The sequence below is a fragment of the Monodon monoceros genome, unplaced genomic scaffold, assembly GCF_005190385.1.
Source record: "Monodon monoceros isolate NGI ecotype Baffin Bay Population unplaced genomic scaffold, NGI_Narwhal_1 Super_Scaffold_21, whole genome shotgun sequence".
Classification (NCBI taxonomy): domain Eukaryota; kingdom Metazoa; phylum Chordata; class Mammalia; order Artiodactyla; family Monodontidae; genus Monodon; species Monodon monoceros.
The window spans coordinates 19,360,494-19,384,694 of NW_021703778.1; the positions used below are offsets into that span (position 1 = coordinate 19,360,494).

At 45.2% G+C, this 24,201-nt stretch overlaps 1 protein-coding gene across 5 annotated transcripts in view; it reads right to left on the reverse strand.

The window, feature by feature from the left end:
• CAMK1D (calcium/calmodulin dependent protein kinase ID) overlaps positions 1 to 24,201 on the reverse strand; it is a 417,445-nt gene that overhangs the window by 28,748 nt on the left and 364,496 nt on the right. For all 5 annotated transcript variants that reach the window (XR_003795816.1, XM_029237212.1, XM_029237213.1 and 2 more), the window contains exon 6: positions 8,376 to 8,451. Coding sequence is in view for 4 of the 5 variants with exons in the window: in XM_029237212.1 (XP_029093045.1) it covers positions 8,376 to 8,451 (76 nt within the window). In the remaining variant the exon portion in view is untranslated. The remainder of the gene's footprint in view (positions 1 to 8,375; positions 8,452 to 24,201) is intronic.

Sequence of the window (24,201 nt, forward strand, 5' to 3'; positions counted from 1 at the left end):
ACCTGAGCAAGATGAAGCAACAGATCTGATTTCGTTTCTAAACGTCTAAAGCCAAAGTTCAGACCGTGAACCCATGGCGGCCTGAATGCGGCTATGTGTCCCACTCTGCTGTAGCATATGAATATGAGATGACTGCTGCCTGCTGACAATGCCAGTCCATTGTTCCTGTTAGTGTTAACCACCCTCATACTGAGAGTACTAGTAACAACCATCACAATACCCCAGGCTTGGATGTTCACTGGGGTTCAGTAATTACACCGCATTCTCTCCTGCTGAAGCTTGGGTTCATGCCACCTCCCTGGGACATATGTATCCATAAAGAGGCAGCTGTCAGTGGTGGAAAGAATGGTGACTACTTTGGTGACGAGCATCCATTGTCTCAGAAAATGGATGTAGCATGCGGGTTAAGCATTCTTAGTTCCATTCTTACAAAGCTAATTATGCTCTGTACATTGGCCAATTTAGTTCTGTGACCTAGTTTAGAAAACTGAACCATGTAGGCGGCCAGTCAGAAAGTAAGGGTGTGACCAAAAGTATTTGCCTGGGATTTCCTCTAGGCAGAGAGGTCACAGGTCACAGCATGGGTAAGTACCCTCACCACCCACGGAAAGTCCACCCTAACCATCCAGCCTGCCCTAATGCCCTAATCTCCTTAAGATCTCAGTTTTTATACCAGCAAACATTCACCATGTTTCTCCACAACATGTTGTATCCCTGGGCAGAATGTAGGCAAGTGATCATTCAACAATCTCCTTGAATTTGTCAGTAGAAAGGCAGCCTACACGGAATCACAAGATCGAGTTTGGACGATGAGATGCTGATTCTCATCTTGAGTGGGGAACTTTATTTCCTTGGAACTTGGGCTATCTTGGCTGAGCCAACCTCATCAGCCTGGACACCAGCAGATTCATCACGGTGTCCAGCCCACTCCATCCTCAATCCTTCCCAGCAGCTTAGGCTACTCAGGCAAAGATGTGTTTTGCAGGCCCTGATCCCCAACGGAAGATTCCTGGGCAGGGTAAGGACCTATCAAAAGGGTTTGAAAAACATGAGTCTCCTTGTTAGGAAAAGATATCTCTCCTGCCAAATGATGGATAACAGAAATGAGTGTGGAGATCCAAAGAGAACCAATTCATCAAGGACCTGCACTGACAAGATGAAGAATGTTTGCATGGCACACGGAGAGGAGAAAATGCAGTGTCTGTCACAGCCACCGTTGCTGCAACCTGATATCTCAGTGTGACAGGTTTATCAAAGGAAAATAATACCGCTGCACCCCCCCAAATGGCAGAGACTAATCTCTTTCCCAATTACAGGTGATGTGAAGAATGAGAGGCTCTGCACGGATCCCCAGGGGATAGCCGGCTTCCCCTGTGTGCTTCCTATTGGTCACGACCCACTCAGCAGCCTTCCTCACCAGTCTTCAGATCCAGGATGGGATGGGAAGACCGGGCACAGAGAATCCGTGGGAAGTAGCCAGAGTCTGAGGCTGAGGTCCACGAGTTCTAGCTTCCGACACTAGTTCAACCTGGAGCCAGCCTTGTGCTGGGAACACCAACCCGGCCAGAGTCTTTCACAGAATATTTTCATCAGTCCTCAAACATGCCTCAGGCACCCCTGTTCCTGTGCCTGCATCCCTCCCCTGGTTGGGATGCTAACCTCTAGCTTCTCTGCTTATGTTAGACTTTTCCAACCTTCTAGACATCATTGGAATAGCGGTGCCCCCTTCCTGAATACTCCCATCCTCCTCAATGGTGGCTTCATCCTAGAAACTCCTAGAGCTGTACACAAGCCTTGTTGTCACTCAGTCTACTTAGGAAGCTACTTGTCCCGCCGTATACATCGTTAGTGCTCTGATGAGAGGCATCATGTCTTTGTCATCTTGATTACCTTTAGCACCTACTGCAGTACCTGGAATAGAGAATGGAGTCAAGAAATGCCCGTTGTGGACACTGATAATGGATGATTTTTCTTTTTTCTTTTTGGTTGCACCGTGCAGCATGTGGAACTTCCCCAACCAGGGATCGAACCTGTGCCCCCTGCAGTGGAAGCGTGGGGTCTTAACCACTGGACCGCCCGGGAAGTCCAATGATAATGATGAATTTGAGACCAGTGGTTCTCCAGGCATAGACCTATTATGTAGCAATTTATATCTAGGATTTGGCCTTTCACTCATAAGGATCTGAACATCTTGGAAGGCACAAATGAGATGTCCAAAGTCCATTCATTCCCTGCTTGAGACTCTCAGGGCTCTGGAAGGCACCAAGGAAGACAAAAACCCAGGCTGCCATTTTGAAATCTGACACAATCATGACATCAACCTGAGACTAATCCCTGGGGTAAAGCTACTGGTGACCAGGTAACCGTCAAGTTTATGTTTATCAAGTTTGTACTTAAAATAGAAACAGAGAAATACAGTATTTCTTTGCTTGATGCTCTACGTGACCCCAACCAAATATTGTATTGTACACTGCAATGATAAGGATTTGGATGTCCTACTGCTCAGATCATACCCAGATTTATACCTCCACACATGCTTACACTAGTCAGTGGGTATCCCAAAGGCGTCTCAAGTTCAACATGCCCAAAATGAAATTCTTGATCTCACCTACCCCCTAAACTTGTTCCTACACCACTCTCCTAGCCATCTGCCCCAAACTTGGGTTTATCCTTGAAACATCCCTCTCCTTCATTCTTCAAATCCGAAGTATATCTACCACTCCTACTCCATCCCTGCCCCACTGGTAGAAGCAACCATTACCACTCATCTGACCTAAGCCTCTGAACCAGTCTCCACACTCCACTTCCGCTCTGTCCGATCCCTTGTTCACAGAGTAGCCAGAATAACACTCGAGTGAAAATAAGATCACATCACACCTCTGGTCAACCCTTCTTTGGCTTCCCACTACACTTGGGTTAAAACCTAAGCCTTCTTTCAGGTCTCTCCTTCCTCTGGCTCTTGCTGATATCCTCCTGTCTTGGTACTCCAACCATGTTGGCCTTCTGACATTTTCCTACCTATGGGCCATGGCGGACATGGCTCGTTACCTCCTGCAAATCCAATTCCTGCCTTCTTCCTCACTAGCAGCACTGTGATTTCATTCAAGGGTGCACTGCACTGTCATACGGACGTTTGATATCATTGTTATTATAAAGTGGGTGCCATGCCCAACCTGAAGCATCCATGTTTTAAGGGGAATTTGCTGTCATACTTTCACTAAGCTTCAGTCAACCAAACCATTTACTATGGACTGACTTTTGCAATCCAAATTCATATGCTGAAACCCTACCCCCCCAACATGATGGTGTTTGGAAATGCTCCTTTGAGAGGTAATTAGGTTTAGATGAGGTCATGGGGGTGGGGCCCCCATGATGGAATTAGTGCCCTTATAAGAAGAGATACCAGAGAGCTTTCTCTCTCTCTCTCTCTCTCTCTCTACCATGTGAGGACACAGCAAGAAGGTGGCCATCTGCAAGCCAGGAAGAGGGTTCTCACCAAGAACCAAACCAGCTGGCACCCTGACCTTGGACTTCTAGCCTCCAGAACTGTGAGAAATAAATGTCAGTTAGTTAAGCCACCCAGTCTGTGGTATTTTGTTAGAGCAGCAGGAGCTGACTAAGGCACCACTGCTTGGTTTTAAACTGCTTATCCCAATAATGCAGTACATACCTCCTCATAGGTGTACTGATATACCATACCCCGATGCCAAGAGTTCAGGGAGATAATTATATACACAATTATAGAATACAAAGGGAATCTATAGACATTAGTGCAGATCAGAGCAGTGGTTCAAGATTCAGGACAGACATAATGGAACAAATAAGCAGAAGGCCAGATAAGGGCTATTTTGTTTTGCTTAGCCCCATGGAAGGTTTCTGTAGATAACACCCGCTTTGGTGCTTTGCTAGAAGGGGACTGGCTTATCATTCATTTCTCTAAGTCTTTCACAGTCAAGTTGGGTGAGTATAAGAATTTTAGTCGAGGGTTTAGGGAGCCAGGTAAATAACACAGGGCCCATGGCCAGTATCTGCTCACCCAGGACCCTCCAATATGGTATGCAAAATTGTGTGAGTGTGAATTTATTAGGGAAGAGGGTCCACAGCTTTCATTAGATTCTCAAAAGGGTCCGTAACCCACCTCCCCACCAAAAAAGGATGAAACCACTGCAGAAGATGGCCAACGTGACTTGGAACTGAAAGCATTCTCTAGGTGCAGTGTGTTAGTTTTGCAGCTCAGGTGAACCTGGCTTTTACCTAATTCCATAAGTGGGAGCCCTACAGGCCAAATATATTATAATGGATAAATTCTCCTGTGAAAATGACAAGAATCTACAGGAACTGTCAGCTAAATCCTCACTCAACTGTAAAAGCTGCCCAGTTGAATGTATACTGTAGAAAGACCATTTGCCTCTCAAATAATGAGACAAAGCCAATACAGGGGGGACATTTCCAGCATCCCCTGAGGATGCCACTGTCAGACCTTTCTCCCATCAGAATCCCTCATAGCCTTTTTTTTTTTTTTAACATCTTTATTGGAGTATAACTGCTTTACAATGGTGCGTTAGTTTCTGCTTTATAAAAAAGTGAATCAGTTATACATATACATATGTTCCCATATCTCTTCCCTCTTGCGTCTCCCTCCCTCCCACTCTCCCTATCCCACCCCTCCAGGCGGTCACAAAGCACCGAGCTGATCTCCCTGTGCTATGCGGCTGCTTCCCACTAGCTATCTACCTTACGTTGGGTAGTGTATATATGTCCATGCCTCTCTCTCGCTTTGCCACAGCTTCCCCTTCCCCCTCCCCATATCCTCAAGTCCATTCTCTAGTAGGTCTGTGTCTTTGTTCCTGTCTCACCCCTAGGTTCTTCATGACATTTTTTTTTTCTTAAATTCATATATATGTGTTAGCATACGGTATTTGTCTTTCTCTTTCTGACTTACTTCACTCTGTATGACAGACTCCAGGTCTATCCACCTCATACAAATAGCTCAATTTCGTTTCTTTTTATGGCTGAGAAAAATTCCACTGTATATATGTGCCACATCTTCTTTATCCATTCATCCGATGATGGACACTTAGGTTGTTTCCATCTCTGGGCTATTGTAAATAGAGCTGCAATGAACATTTTGGTACATGACTCTTTTTGAATTACGGTTTTCTCAGGGTATATACCCAGTAGTGGGATTGCTGGGTCATATGGTATTTCTATTTGTAGTTTATTAAGGAACCTCCATACTGTTCTCCATAGTGGCTGTACCAATTCACATTCCCACCAGCAGTGCAAGAGTGCTCCCTTTTCTCCACACCCTCTCCAGCATTTATTGTTTCTAGATTTTTTGCTGATGGCCATTCTGACTGGTGTGAGATGGTATCTCATTGTAGTTTTGATTTGCATTTCTCTAATGATTAATGATGTTGAGCATTCTTTCATGTGTTTGTTGGCAGTCTGTATATCTTCTTTGGAGAAATGTCTATTTAGGTCTTCTGCCCATTTTTCGATTGGGTTGTTTGTTTTTTTGTTATTGAGCTGCATGAGCTGCTTATAAATTTTGGAGATTAATCCTTTGTCAGTTGCTTCATTTGCAAATATCTTTTCCCATTCTGAGGGTTGTCTTTTGGTCTTATTTATGGTCTCCTTTGCTGTGCAAAAGCTTTGAAATTTCGTTAGGTCCGATTTGTTTTTATTTCCATTTCTCTAGGAGGTGGGTCAAAAAGGATCTTGCTGTGATTTATGTCATAGAGTGTTCTGCCTATGTTTTCCTCTAAGGGTTTGATAGTTTCTGGCCTTACATTTAGGTCTTTAATCCATTTTGAGCTTATTTTTGTGTATGGTGTTAGGGAGTGATCTCATCTCATACTTTTACATGTACCTGTCCAGTTTTCCCAGCACCACTTATTGAAGAGGCTGTCCTTTCTCCACTGTACATTCCTGCCTCCTTTATCAAAGATAAGATGACCATATGTGCGTGGGTTTATCTCTGGGCTTCCTATCCTGTTCCATTGATCTATCTTTCTGTTTTTGTGCCAGTACCATACTGTCTTGATTACTGTAGCTTTGTAGTATAGTCTGAAGTCAGGGAGCCTGATTCCTCCAGCTCCATTTTTCGTTCTCAAGATTGCTTTGGCTATTCGGGGTCTTTTGCGTTTCCATACAAATTGTGAAATTTTTTGTCCTAGTTCTGTGAAAAATGCCAGTGGTAGTTTGACAGGGATTGCATTGAACCTGTAGATTGCTTTGGGTGGTGTAGTCATTTTCACAATGTTGATTCTTCCAATCCAAGAACATGGTATATCTCTCCATCTATTTGTATCACCTTTAATTTCTTTCATCAGTGTCTTATAATTTTCTACATACAGGTCTTTTGTCTCCTTAGGTAGGTTTATTCCTAGATATTTTATTCTTTTTGTTGCAGTGGTAAATGGGAGTGTTTTCTTTATTTCACTTTCAGATTTTCATCATTAGTGCATAGGAATGCCAGAGATTTCTGTGCATTAATTTTGTATCCTGCTACTTTACCAAATTCATTGATTAGCTCTAGTAGTTTTCTGGTAGCATCTTTAGGATTCTCTATGTATAGTATCATGTCATCTGCAAACAGTGACAGCTTTACTTCTTCTTTTCTGATTTGGATTCCTTTTATTTCCTTTTCTTCTCTGATTGCTGTGGCTAAAACTTCCAAAACTATGTTGAATAAGAGTGGTGAGAGTGGGCAACCTTGTCGTGTTCCTGATCTTAGTGGAAATGCTTTCAGATTTTCACCATTGAGGATGATGTTGGCTGTGGGTTTGTCATATATGGCCTTTATTATGTTGAGGAGAGTTCCCTCATAGCCTTTTGTTGTGTGCAGTGGGCTCTGCCGGCGAGAAAACATTCCCCTCCTTGGGGATGCTAACGAGGAGAAATTCATTTCCGATCAATTTCAGAAACTCATTGGCCTAAACCTATCCTGAAAGTATGCTCCATAGTAAGTGTTTGAAAATATGACTACAAAAAGAAATTGTAGCTTAAAAAGTAACTTTACAGTGGACTTAAGCAAATCAAAACATAAAAACCAAAATTGATCATCCTAAAATAACTGCAACAAGCCTATGACCATGGCATTTCCTGGGTCATGGAGATAAGGCACCTGAGAAGAAATGAGGAATTCAAAGGCTAAATTTTGGTTTTTTATCACATTTTTCTTACTGTGACTTCTGTTGGACATGCTCTAATATTTTCATACTGGTTTGTATCCCCAGCGAAGCCAAGGTGGTGCACGAAAAGATGCTCAACACATCACCAGCCGTAAGAGAAATGCAAATCGAACCCACAACAAGTTACCACTTCACACCTCTTAGGACAGCTATTACGAAAAAATGGAAAATAAGTGTTCGCAAAGATGTAGAGAATTAGACCCTTGTGCATCACTGTTGGGAATGTAAAACGGTGGTGTTGCTTTGGAAAACATTATGGCAGCTCCTCAAGTAGTTAAACATAGAATTACCATATGATCCAGCAATTCCACTTCTGAGTATACACCCCAAAGCATTGAAAGCAGGACTCGAACAGATATTTGCACACCTGTGTTCATAACAGCCTTATTCACAATAGCCAAAAGGTGGAAACAACCCAAGTGTCCATTGATGGATGGATGAACAAAATGTAGTATATACACACAATGGAATAATTCAGCCTCAAGAAAGAATGCAATTCTGACACATACTAACTACAACAGAGATGAACCCCGAGGACATTATGCTAAGTGGAAAAAGAAAACAGACAAAAAAGGACAAATATCTTATGATTCCACTTCCATGAGATACCTAGAGAAGGCAAATTCATAGAGACAGAAAGCAGAATGGTGGTTGCCAGGGGCTCGGGGGAAACGAATGGGAGTTAGTATTTAGTGGGTTTCAGTTTGGGAAGATGAAAAGGTTCTGGAGATGGATGGTGGTGATCGTTGTGCCATACTATGAATGTGCTTGATGCCACTGAATTGTACTCTTAAAAATGGTTAAGGAACTTCCCTGGTGATGCAGTGGTTAAGAATCCGCCTGCCAATGCAGGGGACTCGGGTTCGATCCCTGGTCCAGGAAGATCCCACATGCCGCGGAGCAACTAAGCTCGTGCACCACAACTACCGGGCCTGTGCTCTAGAGCCCGTGTTCTGCAACAAGAGAAGCCACCGCAACGAGAAGCCTGCGCATCACAACGAAGAGTAGCCCCTGCTCGCTGCAACTAGAGAAAGCCTGCACACAGCAATGAAGACCCAACGCGGCCAAAAAAAAAAAAAAAAAAAGGTTAAAATGGTGTACAAAATTAAATGTATATTTTGTCACAGTTTTTTTTTAAAAAAAAGGAAAAAAGAAGCCGAGGTGGCAAGCCATACTTACAAGATATAGGCAATCACCCCAATGGACCAGCAGTCGACAGCTTTGCTGTAGGGTTTCTGTGCGAGGACCTCGGGAGCTGCGAAACAACAAAGGAGAGACACAAGCCTGACAATTTAAATGATTAAGACACAAGGCGGGTTTTAGGTGTTTTTTGCTTTTTGCTCTTTTTGTCTGCTACTTGGGCTGAACTTTCTGTGATTCTAGAAACTGAGTAGGCAGACACAATCTGATATATTTGTTGGCTTTTGTAACTAGACAAAAGGGGAGCATTTGTGTGTGTGTACAACTGGAGGTTATCCATCAATCAATACACACTTGATAGGAGGTATTTTACGTCAGTGCTGGGCTAAGCACTATAGCTCAGACCAGACTGACAGAGAGGAGAGAATACTCAGTCTGGGGCCTGGGGTGTGATTCACCTCAAATCAGTTCAAGGAAGCATTTCTGGCCCCTGTGTAGGGCCTTTCTAGGTGCTGTGGGGACAGGCAGGTGAAGCCCCTTCCCCCTGCCTTCATGGGGCTTACAGTCAAGTTCAGACCTAAAACCTTCTCTCCATGTCCTGCCTCAGGCCTGCTCCTGATTCCTTCTCTAAGGTTCTGGGCGGGTTATCTGTCACTATACTGCCATTCTGTTTTCTCATCTGTGAAACAGGAAAAATGCTATTGAATCTCACTTCCTTGGTTCTAACCCACTCTTCATCAAGCATCACCAGTCCAGGGCCTTGGCTTATTTTGTACTATTCCCATACTTCCTGTTCCTGGCTGTGGCTACTGCCCAGTGTTGGATACCCACCCAGTGTCTGGCACTCAGCAGGGTCTGCCATACATATTTGTGCAAAGAGTAAATAAACACAGGAAAGGAAGTAAACCTTCTTCACAAGTAAAACCTCCTTTTTATGCAAATACATCTGATTGAAGTGTCTAGGATAAACTTTGCAGAAAGTTTAAGAAGGTAGAGAAAGTAAAAAGAGCTCTAGCTTACAAGGCACTTGTCAGGCTAAGCTGTGTGTTCTATGCGATGGGGATGCATTAACTCACCACAACCTTTCTTGGTGGGGAAGAGCTTAGTTATTATTATCCTTCTTCCCAAGTTACAGGTGAGGGTGCACGGGGACTCAGAGATCAAGCCACTTATCCCCAGGATCCAGCTGCCAAGAGGCCTCTACACCAACTTAGTCTAACCCGAATTAAGTGCCCGTGTGACCTGGGTCCCGTCCTCGTCATTCATAAACATTCTCTACTGTAATCCCTTCAACAACTCTGCCAATTAGCCATTATCTGCTCCTGATCCATAAAGAAAATGAGCCTCAGAGATGTTCCTTTTCTGACGCCACATAGGAGATATAGACCAGTTGGGATCTGAACACAATTCAATCTCACCCTTGTCCCAGCTCTTTCCACTGGAATCTACTGACTGTTAAGGTGAGTCTTTCTTCAGTCTCTAAGCAAAGTCCTTTTGTAGAAAAATGAACAGGGAAACCCTCTCATCCTGTTGCAGATAAGCACCTTCCTGAGCAAGAAGAGAGAAGGACACAAACTCTTGCTGGATGTTTCTGGTTATGATGGTAAGAAATACAACCCACAGATAATCCCCAAATCTAATTTTAGGTTTCAGCCTCAATTCCTCCAAACTTCTGATGAGACTTTCTTTTTAATTTAATAAGAGCTAAATAAATACGTTTGTACGGCTTTGCTGTGTTTACCCTCAATGCAGTAGCAGAAGCAGAGAGCGCTACAAAGCTGGGGAACTCACAAACTGGAGAAGTGGCCCTTAGATAATGGGGAGCTGACTGAATCCATCCTTCCTCTTCCCCAGAACTGCTAAGAGCCTCTTTCTCAGATGCTTCTATTATGGCAACTGACAAAAGGGAGCCATTTCCCACAGCCAACGTCCTGCTGATTTAGGAGGAAGGTGCTCTCAGAGCTGATGCTTTGGTCTGACAGCCACACGAGCACAGGTGGCGGGAGGGGACTGGTTCTGCAAGGAGCATATTTCTGAGCCTCCAGGGCCATCCTCGTAGCCTGATGGAAAGTTCAAGAGAGGCAGAAAAGGCTCACAGAGCTACATCTGACCCGGCCCCTCCTCCCGGCACAGCTGACAGCAGGCATCAGGAGCGCCGCATCAAGCAGGTGGGCAGAGGCCCTGGCTTCCATGTCACGGGGTCTGCAGGGCTCTTCAGGGAGCTGGTGAGACAGCCTGGCCCAAATGCTCCACGAAACCAGATGTCAACTGACGAGGGTATAAGACCTGGCCCCTAGAAAGCAGGGTTGACTCCTAGGAAGAGCTAACCCTCTGTGTTCTCCTGACCACCTCTGTGGATGGGGCAGGAAGGATTCTTAAAAGAACAAATCCTCCTCCTCGTCATCATCTGTTAGAAAACAGCAAGCGGGCTTCCCTGGTGGCGCAGTGCTTGGGAGTCCGCCTGCCGATGCAGGGGACGTGGGTTCGAGCCCCGGTCCGGGAAGATCCCACATGCCGCGGAGCGGCTGGGCCCGTGAGCCATGGCTGCTGAGCCTGCGCGTCCGGAGCCTGTGCTCCGCAACGGGAGAGGCCACGACAGTGAGAGGCCTGCGTATCGCAAAAAAAAAAAAAAAAAGAAAGAAAACAGCAAGTACTGGCCACCATCCATTGTTCAGCAAACAAAGGAATAAAGAACACGGTTCCCCTCCCGAAATCCACACACCTGGCGGCCCCTGCACATCAGGCCCTTTGCCTGCCGTCTGGCAAATGCTCCAGGGCTCTGGAGAATCGGGCAGTGCGCTGCAGAGACTTGAAAGGCAAGCGGCTGATTTTTATGCAAGTCGGAGCTTGGATGTTACTTGGGACGTTTAGATTCTTGAAACCACAGATGACACAAATTTTTTAAAATATGAGATTTTTGTTTAACTAGTAACTTTATAACATCAAGTATATGCTTTTGTATAAAAAGACTTCTGATTTAGATCAACAGTATGGATGTTAGGGAAAAGTTCTAAACGATTAACAAATACCAGGGTATCTACATTGGTGGTGGAACTCTATGTGCTTGTGCCAAACATGTCTTGTCCTCTTTGGTGTTTTGTCTTATCTGGGTCACAGCAACTGCAACGAAATATAAACATTTTTAACCAGTTGGTGGCAGGTGAACCATTTGCCCTCTGGTGAGGTCCTTAATTGCACTTGAACCCAATCCAGAGAGTGAAGCCAGAAGTGTAACGTCATGATAAAAAAAGACAAAGCAAACTGATTTGGATATAAAATTCTCACCAACTTAAAATATTTTTAAAATTGTATGATGGCACACATGTGAATGGCTTAAATTCTATTTTCCTTTGTGATATGATTCCTGGAAACAAATGTTCTTTGGGACATTGTTTGAACAAGCCCACCTAGCTTTAAATAGCTAACTTGTCATCTCATAGTAATTCTTGAAAAACATAAATTCTCAGACAATATTCAAAACCCTCCTGACAATTTGATATGGTGAACAAATCATGAACCCCTGAGGTCAGGTGGGATATTTTCTCTCCCACTGTCCGTCTGCGTCCTGCAGTTGGCACTATTGTTTTGCCAACTGTTGTACTTATCTGGTTTTGGTCCTCCTTCCATTCCCTTGATCCCTTTCAGCTGGAGTGCTGGGAGAATCCCCTTCTCTCTGATCTTTTCATAGACCCATTTTCACTTTGAGAACCAGCCAAACTCCCTTGTGTTATCAATCTTATACCACTGGCAAGAATTCAGCTGTAATTCTAAAAAGTCACAGCATCCAACTTACAAACTTTGGGACAACAAATGAGCTCCCAGGCTGAGGAAGCCCAGAGCACGGTCACAATTTTCTCTCCTAATTGTACCCAGCATAATTCATGTGTCGTGGGAGGTTGGCAGTGACTCTGGCCAACCCCACACCTTCTAACAGAGGGAGGCTTTGAATTGAAATAACTTAATTGGAGCTATTGACAGAGAAAGCAGTCATTAAGAAGCACCGTGGCTTGTCGGTGATGCCATCAACCCCAGGCAGAGCGGGAAAGGGCTCAGTTTCCTGGCACAGCCATAGCAGAAGGGAAAGACTCCAGTGGGGTGGGCATACACGTTCCTCCGGTGCATTTCAAGGCCTGGGCCCTGGGGACTGTCAGTGGCTATCAGTGGCAGGAGAGAGACCCACCCACCCAGAAGTGCTGAAGGGACAGATCCAAGATAGGTGGCTGGTCCAACCTCCCGACCGCCTCTTAGGCTTGGCTGAAGTCAGCCTTTTAGGCCAGAAGGGAGTGGCATGATATATTTAAAGTGATGAAAGGGAAAAACCTACAACAAGAATACTCTCCCCAGCAAGGCTCTCATTCAGTTTCGACAGAGAAATCAAAAGCTTTACAGACAAGCAAAGGCTAAGAGAATTCAGCACCACCAAACCAGCTTTACAACAAATGCTAAAGGAATTTCTCTAGGCGGGAAACACAAGAGAAGAAAAAGACCTACAAAAACAAACCAGAAACAATTAAGAAAATGGCAGTAGAAACAAACATATTGACAATTACCTTAAATATAAATGGATTAAATGCTCCAACTAAAAGACACAGATTGGCTGAATGGATACAAAAACAAGACCCATATATATGCTGTCTACAAGAGCCCCACTTCAAACCTAGGGACACACACAGATTGAAAGTGAGGGATGGAAAAAGATACTCCATGCAAATGGAAATCAAAAGAAAGCTAAGGTAGCAATACTCATATCAGACAAAATAGACTTTAAAATAAACACTGTTACAAGAGACAAGGAAGGACACTATATAATGATCAAGGGATCAATCCAAGAAGACATAACAATTGTAAATATGTATGCATTCAACATAGGAGCACCTCAAGGCAAATGCTAAGAGCCACAATAGAGGTGGAGAGAACAGGGGTGGGGTGGAGGCAGCTCCACCTGGGTGACATGTGTTGGGCCATGACAGTTGGGTTCCCAGGTCTATTCATCAAAAACCTGTAACACACTAGCCTCTGGTAGGCTCCTACTATACCGTATCCATCCCTTTACTGCTGTGTGAATCACACTGTCAAGGTCCAGACTTCATGCTGCTGGAGAACATCTCTAGACTGTATTTTCAGGGCTTAGTACATTCTGGTAGTTCACCAAATGGTGATGCAACTGAACCCAACCTACTCAACACACACGCCATTATTTCTGTAAGAAAATGTTTTCCAAATGGCAGACAACTGATTTACAAATAAACTTAGCTGCCTCAAATATTTTTGGTGAGTACCTAGAGGAACAAAAAAATGAGAGGGTCACAAATAAATTTTGGATTGCAAGCAACTGTCATTTGGGAAGTCCCTGTATTAGGTACAAGTAAGATAAATTGCTGAATACATGCCCTGTTTCTGACATGAATTTGGGAGATAAAAGAACCAGAATTAGCCCTAATTCACTGTGGGTGTCTGTCATTCACGTTGCTCTCCTTTTAAAAGCTTTCCTCAAAGGGATTTCAGAATTATTAGTTCTAGGGCTAAATGGCAGAAAAGATAGTCTGTTAAATGATCTCTCAGAACCTCCTTCCTGGTCAGATCCTGGGGACTATCAATTCAGGTTTTTTGAGGCTACTGCCGATAGAAACGGTATCCCATCAGCTTAATTTATACCAGTCAATAGAAGTGATCTCCATATAGACCACACAGCCTCAGCAGAGCATCCCACGAGCTACTGGAGAGATCTGTGGACAGATGTTCCCTCCTCTGAGCCCCAGGCTTAACCCACGCTCTTTAGTGAAACAGTACGTTCAAAATTTAAAATAATTGAATTTACTGCTGTGAGACTCACTACCAACGCACTGTGGAAAATTCCACTTGGTGGGAAACGTCTTCTATAAACCGAGCTGTTTTATATTGATTCAGAGCAAGGTTTCCTGGTAAAGGGAAGGACTCCAGAGACTTCAGAAAAAAAAACAAAACAGAATTTCAGAAACTTTTCATGTTGTTTTTAAAACAACTAAGTTGCCCATTTTCCTTACTGAAAGAGAGAGAGGAAAAAAAGGCTTAACCAAGTGGAATTGGAAACGAGGACAGTGGCTTGTGAAGGTGGGGGCCACAGTCACCAGTCCTCAGGCTCTCATAAAACAGAAAAGGAATTTTCCCATTTCCTGCGTCCAAGGATGTGCTGAGAACCGTCTCTGCAGAGAGCAGGGAGAATGTGATCTCATCGTGTTACCACGTTCATGTTCAAGGTGATCTGTTCCCCTCCACGGATGTTTGAGGACCACTCCTCTTCGTACTTCAAATATGACCCCTTCTACTGGGATAAGGGTGGGGACACAAGCAGGAGGGGCAGCCCTGGGTGGCAGGAGCAGCCCTCGATGCTGGAAAAGGAGAGCTTGTGGTCCAGAACCATGGTGGTGGTGTTTCTCCTTATTCAATCATTTAATGGGCTGCATCCCACTTCAGGCACTGGCTTTACGGGTGACGAAAGCACACTTGGCCCCTGCCCTCATGGCACACCTGTTCTCCAGGGCGTTGAGGGTACACACAAGCCACAGACGTAGTGCCAGCCTCGGCCGCCCTCCTAAGGACGATGATCAGAGTCAGACAAGATCATGGCAAGATGGGAGAGGTGGTGTTGATTTTTAAGTTTAACTCAGTCAAAATCCAACCCTGAAAATACTGAACTCACTCTAAATAAAACTCAAAAATATCCAAGGAAAGAAAATATTACCTCCAATAGTCAAATGATGGGGAAGGTGCAAACAGAATGAGAAAGATACAGCCGGGGAAAGAAATCGCTGTGGCTAGTGGTGCTGTTAACAAAAGTGTATGCACGTTGTTCATGTTGTTTTCCAAGAATAAAGTAATAGGCGTAAAGATGAAAGAGTAGGAGAGGTCTGAAGGATGTGAAATGGTTGCTGGGATTTAGGTTCTTGTTACTTAAAATGACTTTAGTTGTCTGGATTTAAGAAGTTTTAAATAGTCGGGCACATTGGCTTTTCAGTGAAAGAAACCTAGGCTCCACCACTTACTACACGTGTGTGGACTTGGGTAAGTCCCTTAATCTTTCTCAGCCTCCATTTTGTTAGATGGGAACATTAAGAGAGCCCAACTCTTAGGGTTGTTATGAGGCTTAAAGGAAATATGCAGCACATATGTATGGGTATAATTAGTAGTTGTTATGTAAGGAGGAAAAGTTGGAAAGATCATAGGAGCAAAAGGAATGTAGGTTTTATTGCTCTCTAGAATTAAGGCTGAACGGATTCTTGATATCTTTTGGCACTTTCCTTCGATTCTAGCGTAACATAAAATGATTCATAAATGAAGATTTCCACCCTTTTGATGAAAACCCCCAGAAGTCAGGACAGAGCTGGGCCCACACGCGATGGAAGGGCAGGTCAGGAAAACTTGAATCTTAGAGTTGGAAGGAGCCAGTTGGTCCCTTTGTTCATCTAGTTCTTGATCCTTGTGGTCACTTCATCACCAACACGTTTACATCATCATCCCCCCTTGGTCCAGGCACCAGCCTAGGCACGGCAGCAGGAGCAGGCTGTTCGTCATGGTTGACAGACAGCACTGTGGGCACCAGGACCATTTGTCCCGATATTAGAGATCCATGTGATGGCCGAGGACCTCTGGCTGTGCGTGGCCCCTTCGTGGCTCTGCATTTATTGAGGGGAGAGGCTGTGCTCCTTCCACATTTCCTCTCCCTGCCCTGCCCCCCTCCTTCCCCCAGCCCCACCCTCTCCTACCTCCAGGCCAGGTGTCATCAAGATTCCCAACCCCATTGTCCTGAGCTCTCGCCTACAAGGGTGCAATGCCCAGTTCTAACCAGTTCTTGTTTTCATTGGCCCCAATTATAATTCTTTTTTAAAGGGGTGTTTAAAGATTATTCTGGAAGACTGGTTATAAAAATGGGCATATCCTAATTTTCTCCCTAATTCTTTTTCTTTTTAAATGAAGTATAGTTGATTTACAGTGTTGTGTTAGTTTCTGGTGTACAGCAAAATGATTCAGTAATATGAAAAAGAATATATATATATATTCTTTTTCATATCCTTCTCCATTATGGTTTATTATAGGATATTGAATATAGTTTCCTGGGCTATACAGTAGGACCTTGTTGTATATCTATTTTATATATAATAGTTTGTATCTGCTAATCCCAAACTCCTAATTTATCCCTCCCCACCGCCTTTCCCCTTTGGTAACCGTAAGTTTGTTTTCTATGTCTGAGTCTGTTTCTGTTTTATAAATAAGTTCATTTGTGTCATATTTTAGATTCCACATATAAGTGACATAATATGGTATTTATCTTTGTCTGGCTTACTTCACTTAGCATGATCATCTCTAGGTTCATTCATGTTGCTGCAAATGGCATTATTTCATTCTTTTTCATGGCCGAGGAATATTCCATTGTGCATGCGTGTGTGTACGTGTATGTCACATCTTCTTTATCCATTCATGTTTATCCAATGTCGATGGACATTTAGGGTTGCCTCCATGTCTTGGCTGCTGTAAACGGTGCTGCTATGAACACTGGGTGCGTTCCCTAATTCTCTGGAGGGTGTACAACTGCTGCTATCTGTGCCACCTGCTGAAACAAAGCTGACAAAACACTCAGATCAGCACCTCTACCTGTCTTTGAACAAGCTTCTGTCTTTGAAAATGAACCTGAAACTTCTAACCTACTATGTAGCCTATGATGTCAGCAGACAGACGCGCAGGCAGATGGGCAACCTGCCAGCCTACAGCTTAGTCTCAGGTTCATCTGTTGACCCTGCTGGCTGGCCTCGCCTCCCTGAGGAGGCCACGGAGAAAGGCATCCGACTTGAACTTAATGCATGCCATGGTGGGGAGGAAAAGGCTCTGAGACACGAATGCCAGTCATGGTCAGAGGGGGTGGAGTCTTCTTTTGATATCATGGCTTTTCCCAAGTCGCTCATGAAAGGAGGTCAGGAGGCCTAGGGGTCAGGGGGCCTGGATTCAGGTTCCATTCTGCTGGGCAGGCCGGCAACGTGATAGCATCTTTACAGGAAGGAGCCTAAGAGAGGAGTAGGTGGTCTCATGGGAGAGCACGGAACTTCCATGCGGGTTTTAAAATCAGATTGTGCACCTGTAGGCTGGTGCTAGCATCTGTCACCTCTGACCCAGCACTGACTCAGAGGACAGAATGAGAGGCTGGGCTCTGCACCAGTGTCCCTCGAATTCATCATCTTTCTGTGCCTCAGTTTCCTGTCTTGAAGGGCACCTGCCAGTCTGTCCCAGTGTTAGGCCTTCATGGAAAAGAATCTGTGCTCACCCGTAGGGCTGCAGGTGTCCCCTCATTCTAAGGCACACAGTAGTCCCTCAGCATCTGTGGGGATGGGGGTCCAGGACCCTCTGTGGACACCAAGATCGGTGGATGCTGGAGTCCCATACATAAAGGAATGGCATAGTATTTGCATATTACCTACAACATCCTCCTGCGCACTTTAGATGACCCGTAACACTTAACACGGTGTTAACGCTGGGTAAGTCGTTGCCGGTAAGCAGCAAATTCAAGTTTTGTTTCTTGGAGCTTTCTGGCAATTTTTCAAAAATATTTTTGATCTGCAGTTGGTTGAATCCGAGGATGTGGAACCCGTGGATCCAGACGGCCAACCGTACCGTTACGGATTTGTGTCCAAGGACACTTGATCCAAGTTTTCCTGTCCCTAAGGGATTTCCACAGGTAGTGAGAAGGGACAGAGCTCCTCTGCTGGAGGATAAGGGGATAGTCTTAAACCAAACTGTAATATAGTTCCAAAGAGTTAGTGACACTGCGTGTCATCATTGTGGTGAAAAGGATGTCACTGAAACAGTGGGAGATGCATACCACTATGTATAATAGATAACCAACCAGGACCTACCGTATGGCACAGGGAACTCTACTCCATATCTTGTAATAATCTACAAGGGAACAGAGTCTGAAAAAGAATAGATATACACATATATGTCTATATAGATATAGATACGTATAACGGAATCAGTTTGCTGTACGCCTGAAAGTAACACAACATTGTAAAAAAAAAAAAAAACAGTGGGAGAGAAAGAGGACCTTTCTACCCAGCAGTGGGCTGTTCAGAGACGGTAAATAAAATCCTAAGATCAAGGAAAGTAAGATTCAGGCATACAGCTCAGAGGAGCATCCAGTCTCAGTAAGAGCTGCATTACAACGAGGAGGTGGTACTGAACTCAGGTCTGCTTCCCGCCAGTAGAACTTTCAGCAGGAGAGGTATTGAAAAAGAAAAAAAAAAAAAAATGCGCTGAGGGGCTTTACTGTGAGCATCTTAATAGGCAGGTGTTGCTTCACCTAGGTTTAGAGGATTGCAGCCTGGATTGTTGGCAAATAAAAACACAGCCGAGATACAGAATCATTCCTCGCCGGTGGTTTGTCTTCAGCCCGGAGCTGCACGAGAGGAGCAGAAGCTTCCTGGGACAGCTCTGTTCTCTTTCCGGGGGTTATAGGTTCCTTAGCTCTTTCTCACCCTCCCCTAGAGCTGTAATTTACTAAAAATGCATCACAGATGAGCAGCTCACTTGGATTTTCCTAGTAGCTTCTTGAATTTTACCACAGGCATGAAGAGTCCCCATTAAAGCACCATCCTGGTTTCTCATTACCAGTCTGATCGGAGCTGGGTTATGATTCAAATGCCGCCGAAGCCAAAATGTGGCTGATGGGTGGTGGGGAGAGACTAAGGAACGGGAAGGGAGTGGAAAACGGGAGGGCAGCTGGTATCTGGTGTTTTCAAATGTGGGAGAGACCTGGAACTCAGTGCTACAGAGGAAGAAAAATGTTCTGAGTAAGGCGTTTTAGAGCAATGTGGCAACGGATAACCCCGTAATGCGTTCCTTGCAGGTTGTCCCAGGATTCCACCTCCGCCCTAACGGGTTTGTGAACCGCAACCGGATGGTTACTTTGCACTGAAGCCCTCCTCACTTCTGAAATCTGATGAGCTACACTTCAACATGAAGAATACTGTTATGGTCATTCCAGTGTTTTGGTTTATAAACATTAAAAGAAAAAAAAAAAAAAGAGTAAGTTACAAAATGCTGCAGTGCTTCTTTCCTCTCCACCACCACAAAATGGTACCAGTTTAGAAACCATGAAACTCCATCCCAGGATTCAAGTACTGAGAGAGGAGCTGTCGGGAGTTCCAGAAGGTTGGAGAGTGCTTTACAAATAGTTTTAAGAGGGATTTAGTGGGGTGGGGGCTTTTCCAGGGCAGGGCTGGGTTTACTTGGCACACGTTCTGATCATGAGCTTCTGCCCTCGTCCATATTCACTATGTCAAGGCCAATACCAGGCCCTACAAGTCTCCCCACGTGGGGAGGCGCTGTTCTCTCTGACAAATGGGGGCTGGCTGCAAGCGCCCAGTGTGATGAAACGGTCGCTGCTGGCTGGCACTGAGTCGCTGCTGAGAGAGAAGGAACGAGAAAGTTCTGATGTGTGTCCTCCGCCTACTCATCCGTGCCCTGTGTGACAATTTATCAGTTACATAAAATCCTGTCTCAACGCTAACAGTCTGAGAAGGTGAGAACAATGATGTAATGCTCAGAGCCGTGCACTAAAATATGGTATCTAAGTGAACAACAAATAAAAACCGAGCTCTTTGGGAGAAAATGACCACACAGAAGAGTGAAGATTAAAGCAGCAGGAACAGAGGATCTACGAGGAAAGACAAAAGGAACTGCGTGACTTAGCCGGCTCAGGAGGACAGAGATGGATGATGGCAACTTAACCGAATTTTTTCTTGTCTGTTCTGAGTGAAGATGGGAAAAAACGACAGTCAATATCCTTGACACACGAATATTTATACGCTTAAAGGCAACTAAGTCACACATCTGTAGAAATACAGAACAGCAGAGCCAGAAAAAAAATCATGGAGGTCAATGCGTAAGCAGCTCTTGGCAGGAAAAAACTCTGCGGGAAAGAGCTCTTTGCAGAAGGTGCCCCTTTGCCTTGTCACTAACCTTAAACCAGGCGCCCCATGCTCTACTCATCTCCAGCCCGAGCACACCTTTCATATCTTTTGATCACACAATACTTTGCCTAACTTCTTGGTTCTTTCATAGACCAGAGAAGTAGGAATGAAAAGTAAGTAACTGACACATGACCAGATCTCCTCCTTAGCTTCCCTTCAGTAATCTTGCAAACTGTGTGAACAAGGTGGGGTCTAAAGAAAGATCACGAGGACTCGACCAGCCTGCACCCAGCCTGCACACAGTGGGGATGGCGACAACTCTGACCCCCTACCTCAAAGATTCACCGAGATTACTTCCCTGTTTCCCTTTAAAAGCTTTCATGGTGGAGCAGAATCTTGGGAGGTAGTTTTGGGGGGACGCTGAGTCGACCATCTCCCCAGATTGCCGGCATTCAGATTAAAGGCAACCTTCCTTTCTGTCAACATTTGTGAGTATTGGTTTTGTAAGGGGTAAGCGGCAGGGCCCGATTTGATGACTAATTAGTCATCACGCTTATTTTACGTACGAGAAACTGAGAACCCAAGATTTTAAGGGAAGGGCTCAGGCCTTCCTTGCATGTAAGCAATGGCAGAGAGAGAATCTCACAGTCAAGACCCACTGCTGTGACTGCCACCAGCTACAGGCTGGGTGGCTCTGAGAACAGTCCCTCATCCCCAAACGGAACCCTGGTTCCTGGAACCCCTGGTTTCCAAGGTCTCATCCTAACCTCAAGCCCCTTATCAAGCTTTAAAAATGCGATGATCCCATGAATTAAAAGTATTCCTTTAATGGTGAAAAAATATGCTGAGAATGTTGAACCAACTGTTTTCCATTTCCACTTAGAAGAGAACACAACGAAACTTGTTTAAACTATTTTAGACAAGTTAAGCCAGGGCTAGACCAAAGACTTTGGCAATGTCTATGCAGGCAACTAAGCTGCGAGAAGAAACTGGAATGCCTCCTTCTTCACACTTTAAGTAATGTAACAATGAGCCACCTTGTAAAGAACCAAGATGTAGCTCTGCTTATAAACACAATGACGGATCAGACAGAAATGCACCTTCCTATTTTTGAGGAACATTCAATAATGAAAGAGTGTTTTCCAGTATGCACTCTAAATGGAATACTGCAAAGGGATGTATCATCATTCAAAAAGGCTCGATGAAAAAAGCAAGTCTCATGTTGCTCAAAGGCAAACATCACAAAGCAGTTAGGAGTCCTGCCACCCAGCACCACCGCAGCCTTCTTGCCCTTTCTAAAAGTGCAGTTTGCAATCCCTGAATAAGAAAGACTACTCTTTGGAAGAATAAGTAAGAGCACAGGCTTGCCCTCCTCTGCTGAGGCACTCTGTTACTTCATCTACAGACAAAGGTTCAAAGTTCTTTTAGAAGAGTTTAATTTTCCCATAGAATCTGAGAAATCACATCGGTGTGCAAATAGCAACATCGAGAAATAAAGCGACAGGCTTCCTTCTACAGAACAGAAGTACATCTGTCATCTTGTAGTGTCTTGTCAATTACATGACTGACATGGGTGCTTTCTGTGACTTATGGTTCCTATTTAGTGATTCAAGAGAGCCCGTGTGGATATTTTAATTAACGCAGTGGAGCAAGTTGCATAAATCATTTTACAAACTTTCTCAGCTCTGACTTTCATCTCTTATTGGCGATGCCAAGGGGAATGTTATATCTGACTCAATTAAATGGATTCTAAATCCAGGTCAATACCACATTAACGGTCACCATGTTACCCTGAGGACCTGACTGCCACCAGACGGCCTTATCATTTCTCCTCAATTCTCTCCAAGAACTTATTTATGCATGCCCTCCCTCCCCAAGTGAGTCTGCTCATTTCCCCCAGGCCCTACATACCAGAAGCCATTCATGACCTTGGACCTTCGTTCTCCTGCTCGCCTGCATCCGTAAGCCCTTCATCTTGGCCCGAGTCCCACCCTTCCCTCAAATCTTGCCTCCTCTATGAGTTTTCCCCTGCTGGTTCTAGCCCTTACTGATCCGTCTCTCGCCTGTATCTGTGAGGCTGCTTCTGAACTATGTCAGTTACTTCATACCGCAAACACGATACCTTACAAGGATCCATATCACCCACTGGCCATACTGCATTGGAGGAGCCCCAGGTGTTGACAGAGCCCTAGGCGCCGCCTGCAGCAGGAACGCAATACACCTGGATGGAGAGATGCCCGCCATCTCCTGTCATCAGTGACCTGACACTCAGCATGGGCCCTGGTTCCTTATACAGGGTGTGTAAGGACCAGGCGGCTGCTAAGGGTCAAGGGTGAAGTTCAAAAGACTCAGATTCCTTTGCTTTCTCCCAGGGTACCTTGTGCCTTGGGATACTTGGGATAAACAGCCCTTTTCCCATTATTTCTTCATTATTAGAGAACTCATTTAAATTGAAGTAGTAACTTGAGGTTGGTGAAACTAACTATTCAGCTGAAGAGTCATTTAGGTCATAACTGACACAACAACAAAACAACTGCGCTCACCAATGGAAACCAACTCTGCCTCGAAGGAATCTGAACTAAAGCCGACAGCCGTCCTCTGCTCCCAGCTTGGGCTCTTGGGACGTGTGGCCCCCAGGATGGGCAGCAGGGGAACAGTACTCCCTCCCTTCTCTCCCATAGATGCCTAATGGCTCTGCCCTGTTCAAATGAAAAACTGCCCGGCAAAAAGGAGGCCGTGGCTTCTGTGTCCAAGGTTCCAAATAGTGTCCCCATCAGACTGCTGGGGGGGGGGGGTGGGCAGGTGGACGGGGCTGTGTCCAGCCCCAGGCTGAGAGCACACTGGGGTTCTCTGATGAAGACCTGTTTCATCTTCTCTGCAGCATTACTCTGACTACCAGGCTCCCACAGAAATAATTAGTTGTTCGATTAATCTATAATTTAAGGTTCCCCAAACCAGTGGTCCCCACTCAGTCTTTATCTTACCTGACTTAGTAGCCACAAATGACACAAGGCACTTCATCCTCCTTGAAGTACTGTCCAGATGCCACACACTCCCCTGGTTCTCTTCCTACTTCACTCACTGTCCCTTCTCTGTCCCTCTGAGTCCCCGGGACTCAGCCCTGGAACCTTTCCTCTCCTCCATCTACACCCACCCCCCGCTTGATGATTCCATCCAGGTTCATGGCTTTACAACGCATCAGAGGGGACTTCCCTGGAGGTCCAGTGATTAGGACTCTGCGCTTCCACTGCAGGGGGCACGGGTTCGATATCCCTGGTCGGGGAACTAAGATCCCACATGCCGCGTGGTAAGGCCAAACAAAACAAAAACAAAAAACCCCAAACAACAAAAAAACCAAATAAAATGCACCAGGGGCTATCAGTTCCCAAATACCATCCATCCCCACAGCTCATGGATCCATATTTGAGATTTGCCTACGCACTAAAATTCATTTGCAGCCCCCAAATCAATACTTGGGACGCTTTTGCGGTCGTTTGTAGACCTGCCCAGAGTGGGCAGGGAGTCACCCGGGTGCTCGCTCCCAGCTGAGGGCGAACACCGCAATGCTCTGCCCTCTTGTTTTGTCTCTCACAGTGACAAGAACTATAGTTTTTATGGTCCAGTTAGTGCCACATTTTCCCACACTTTTGTGCATTCTGTTGATTTCACTATTAAAAACAGCCCCCAGGGCTTCCCTGGTGGCACAGTGGTTGGGAGTCCGCCTGCCGATGCAGGGGACACGGGTTCGTGCCCCGGTCCGGGAGGATCCCACATGCCGCAGAGCAGCTGGGCCCGTGAGCCATGGCCGCTGAGCCCGCGCGTCCGGAGCCTGTGCTCCGCAACGGGAAAGGCCACAACAGTGAGAGGCCCGCGTACCGCCAAAAAAAAAAAAAAAAAGGCCCCCAGGTGTCAGTGCCGAGGTGCTGTCC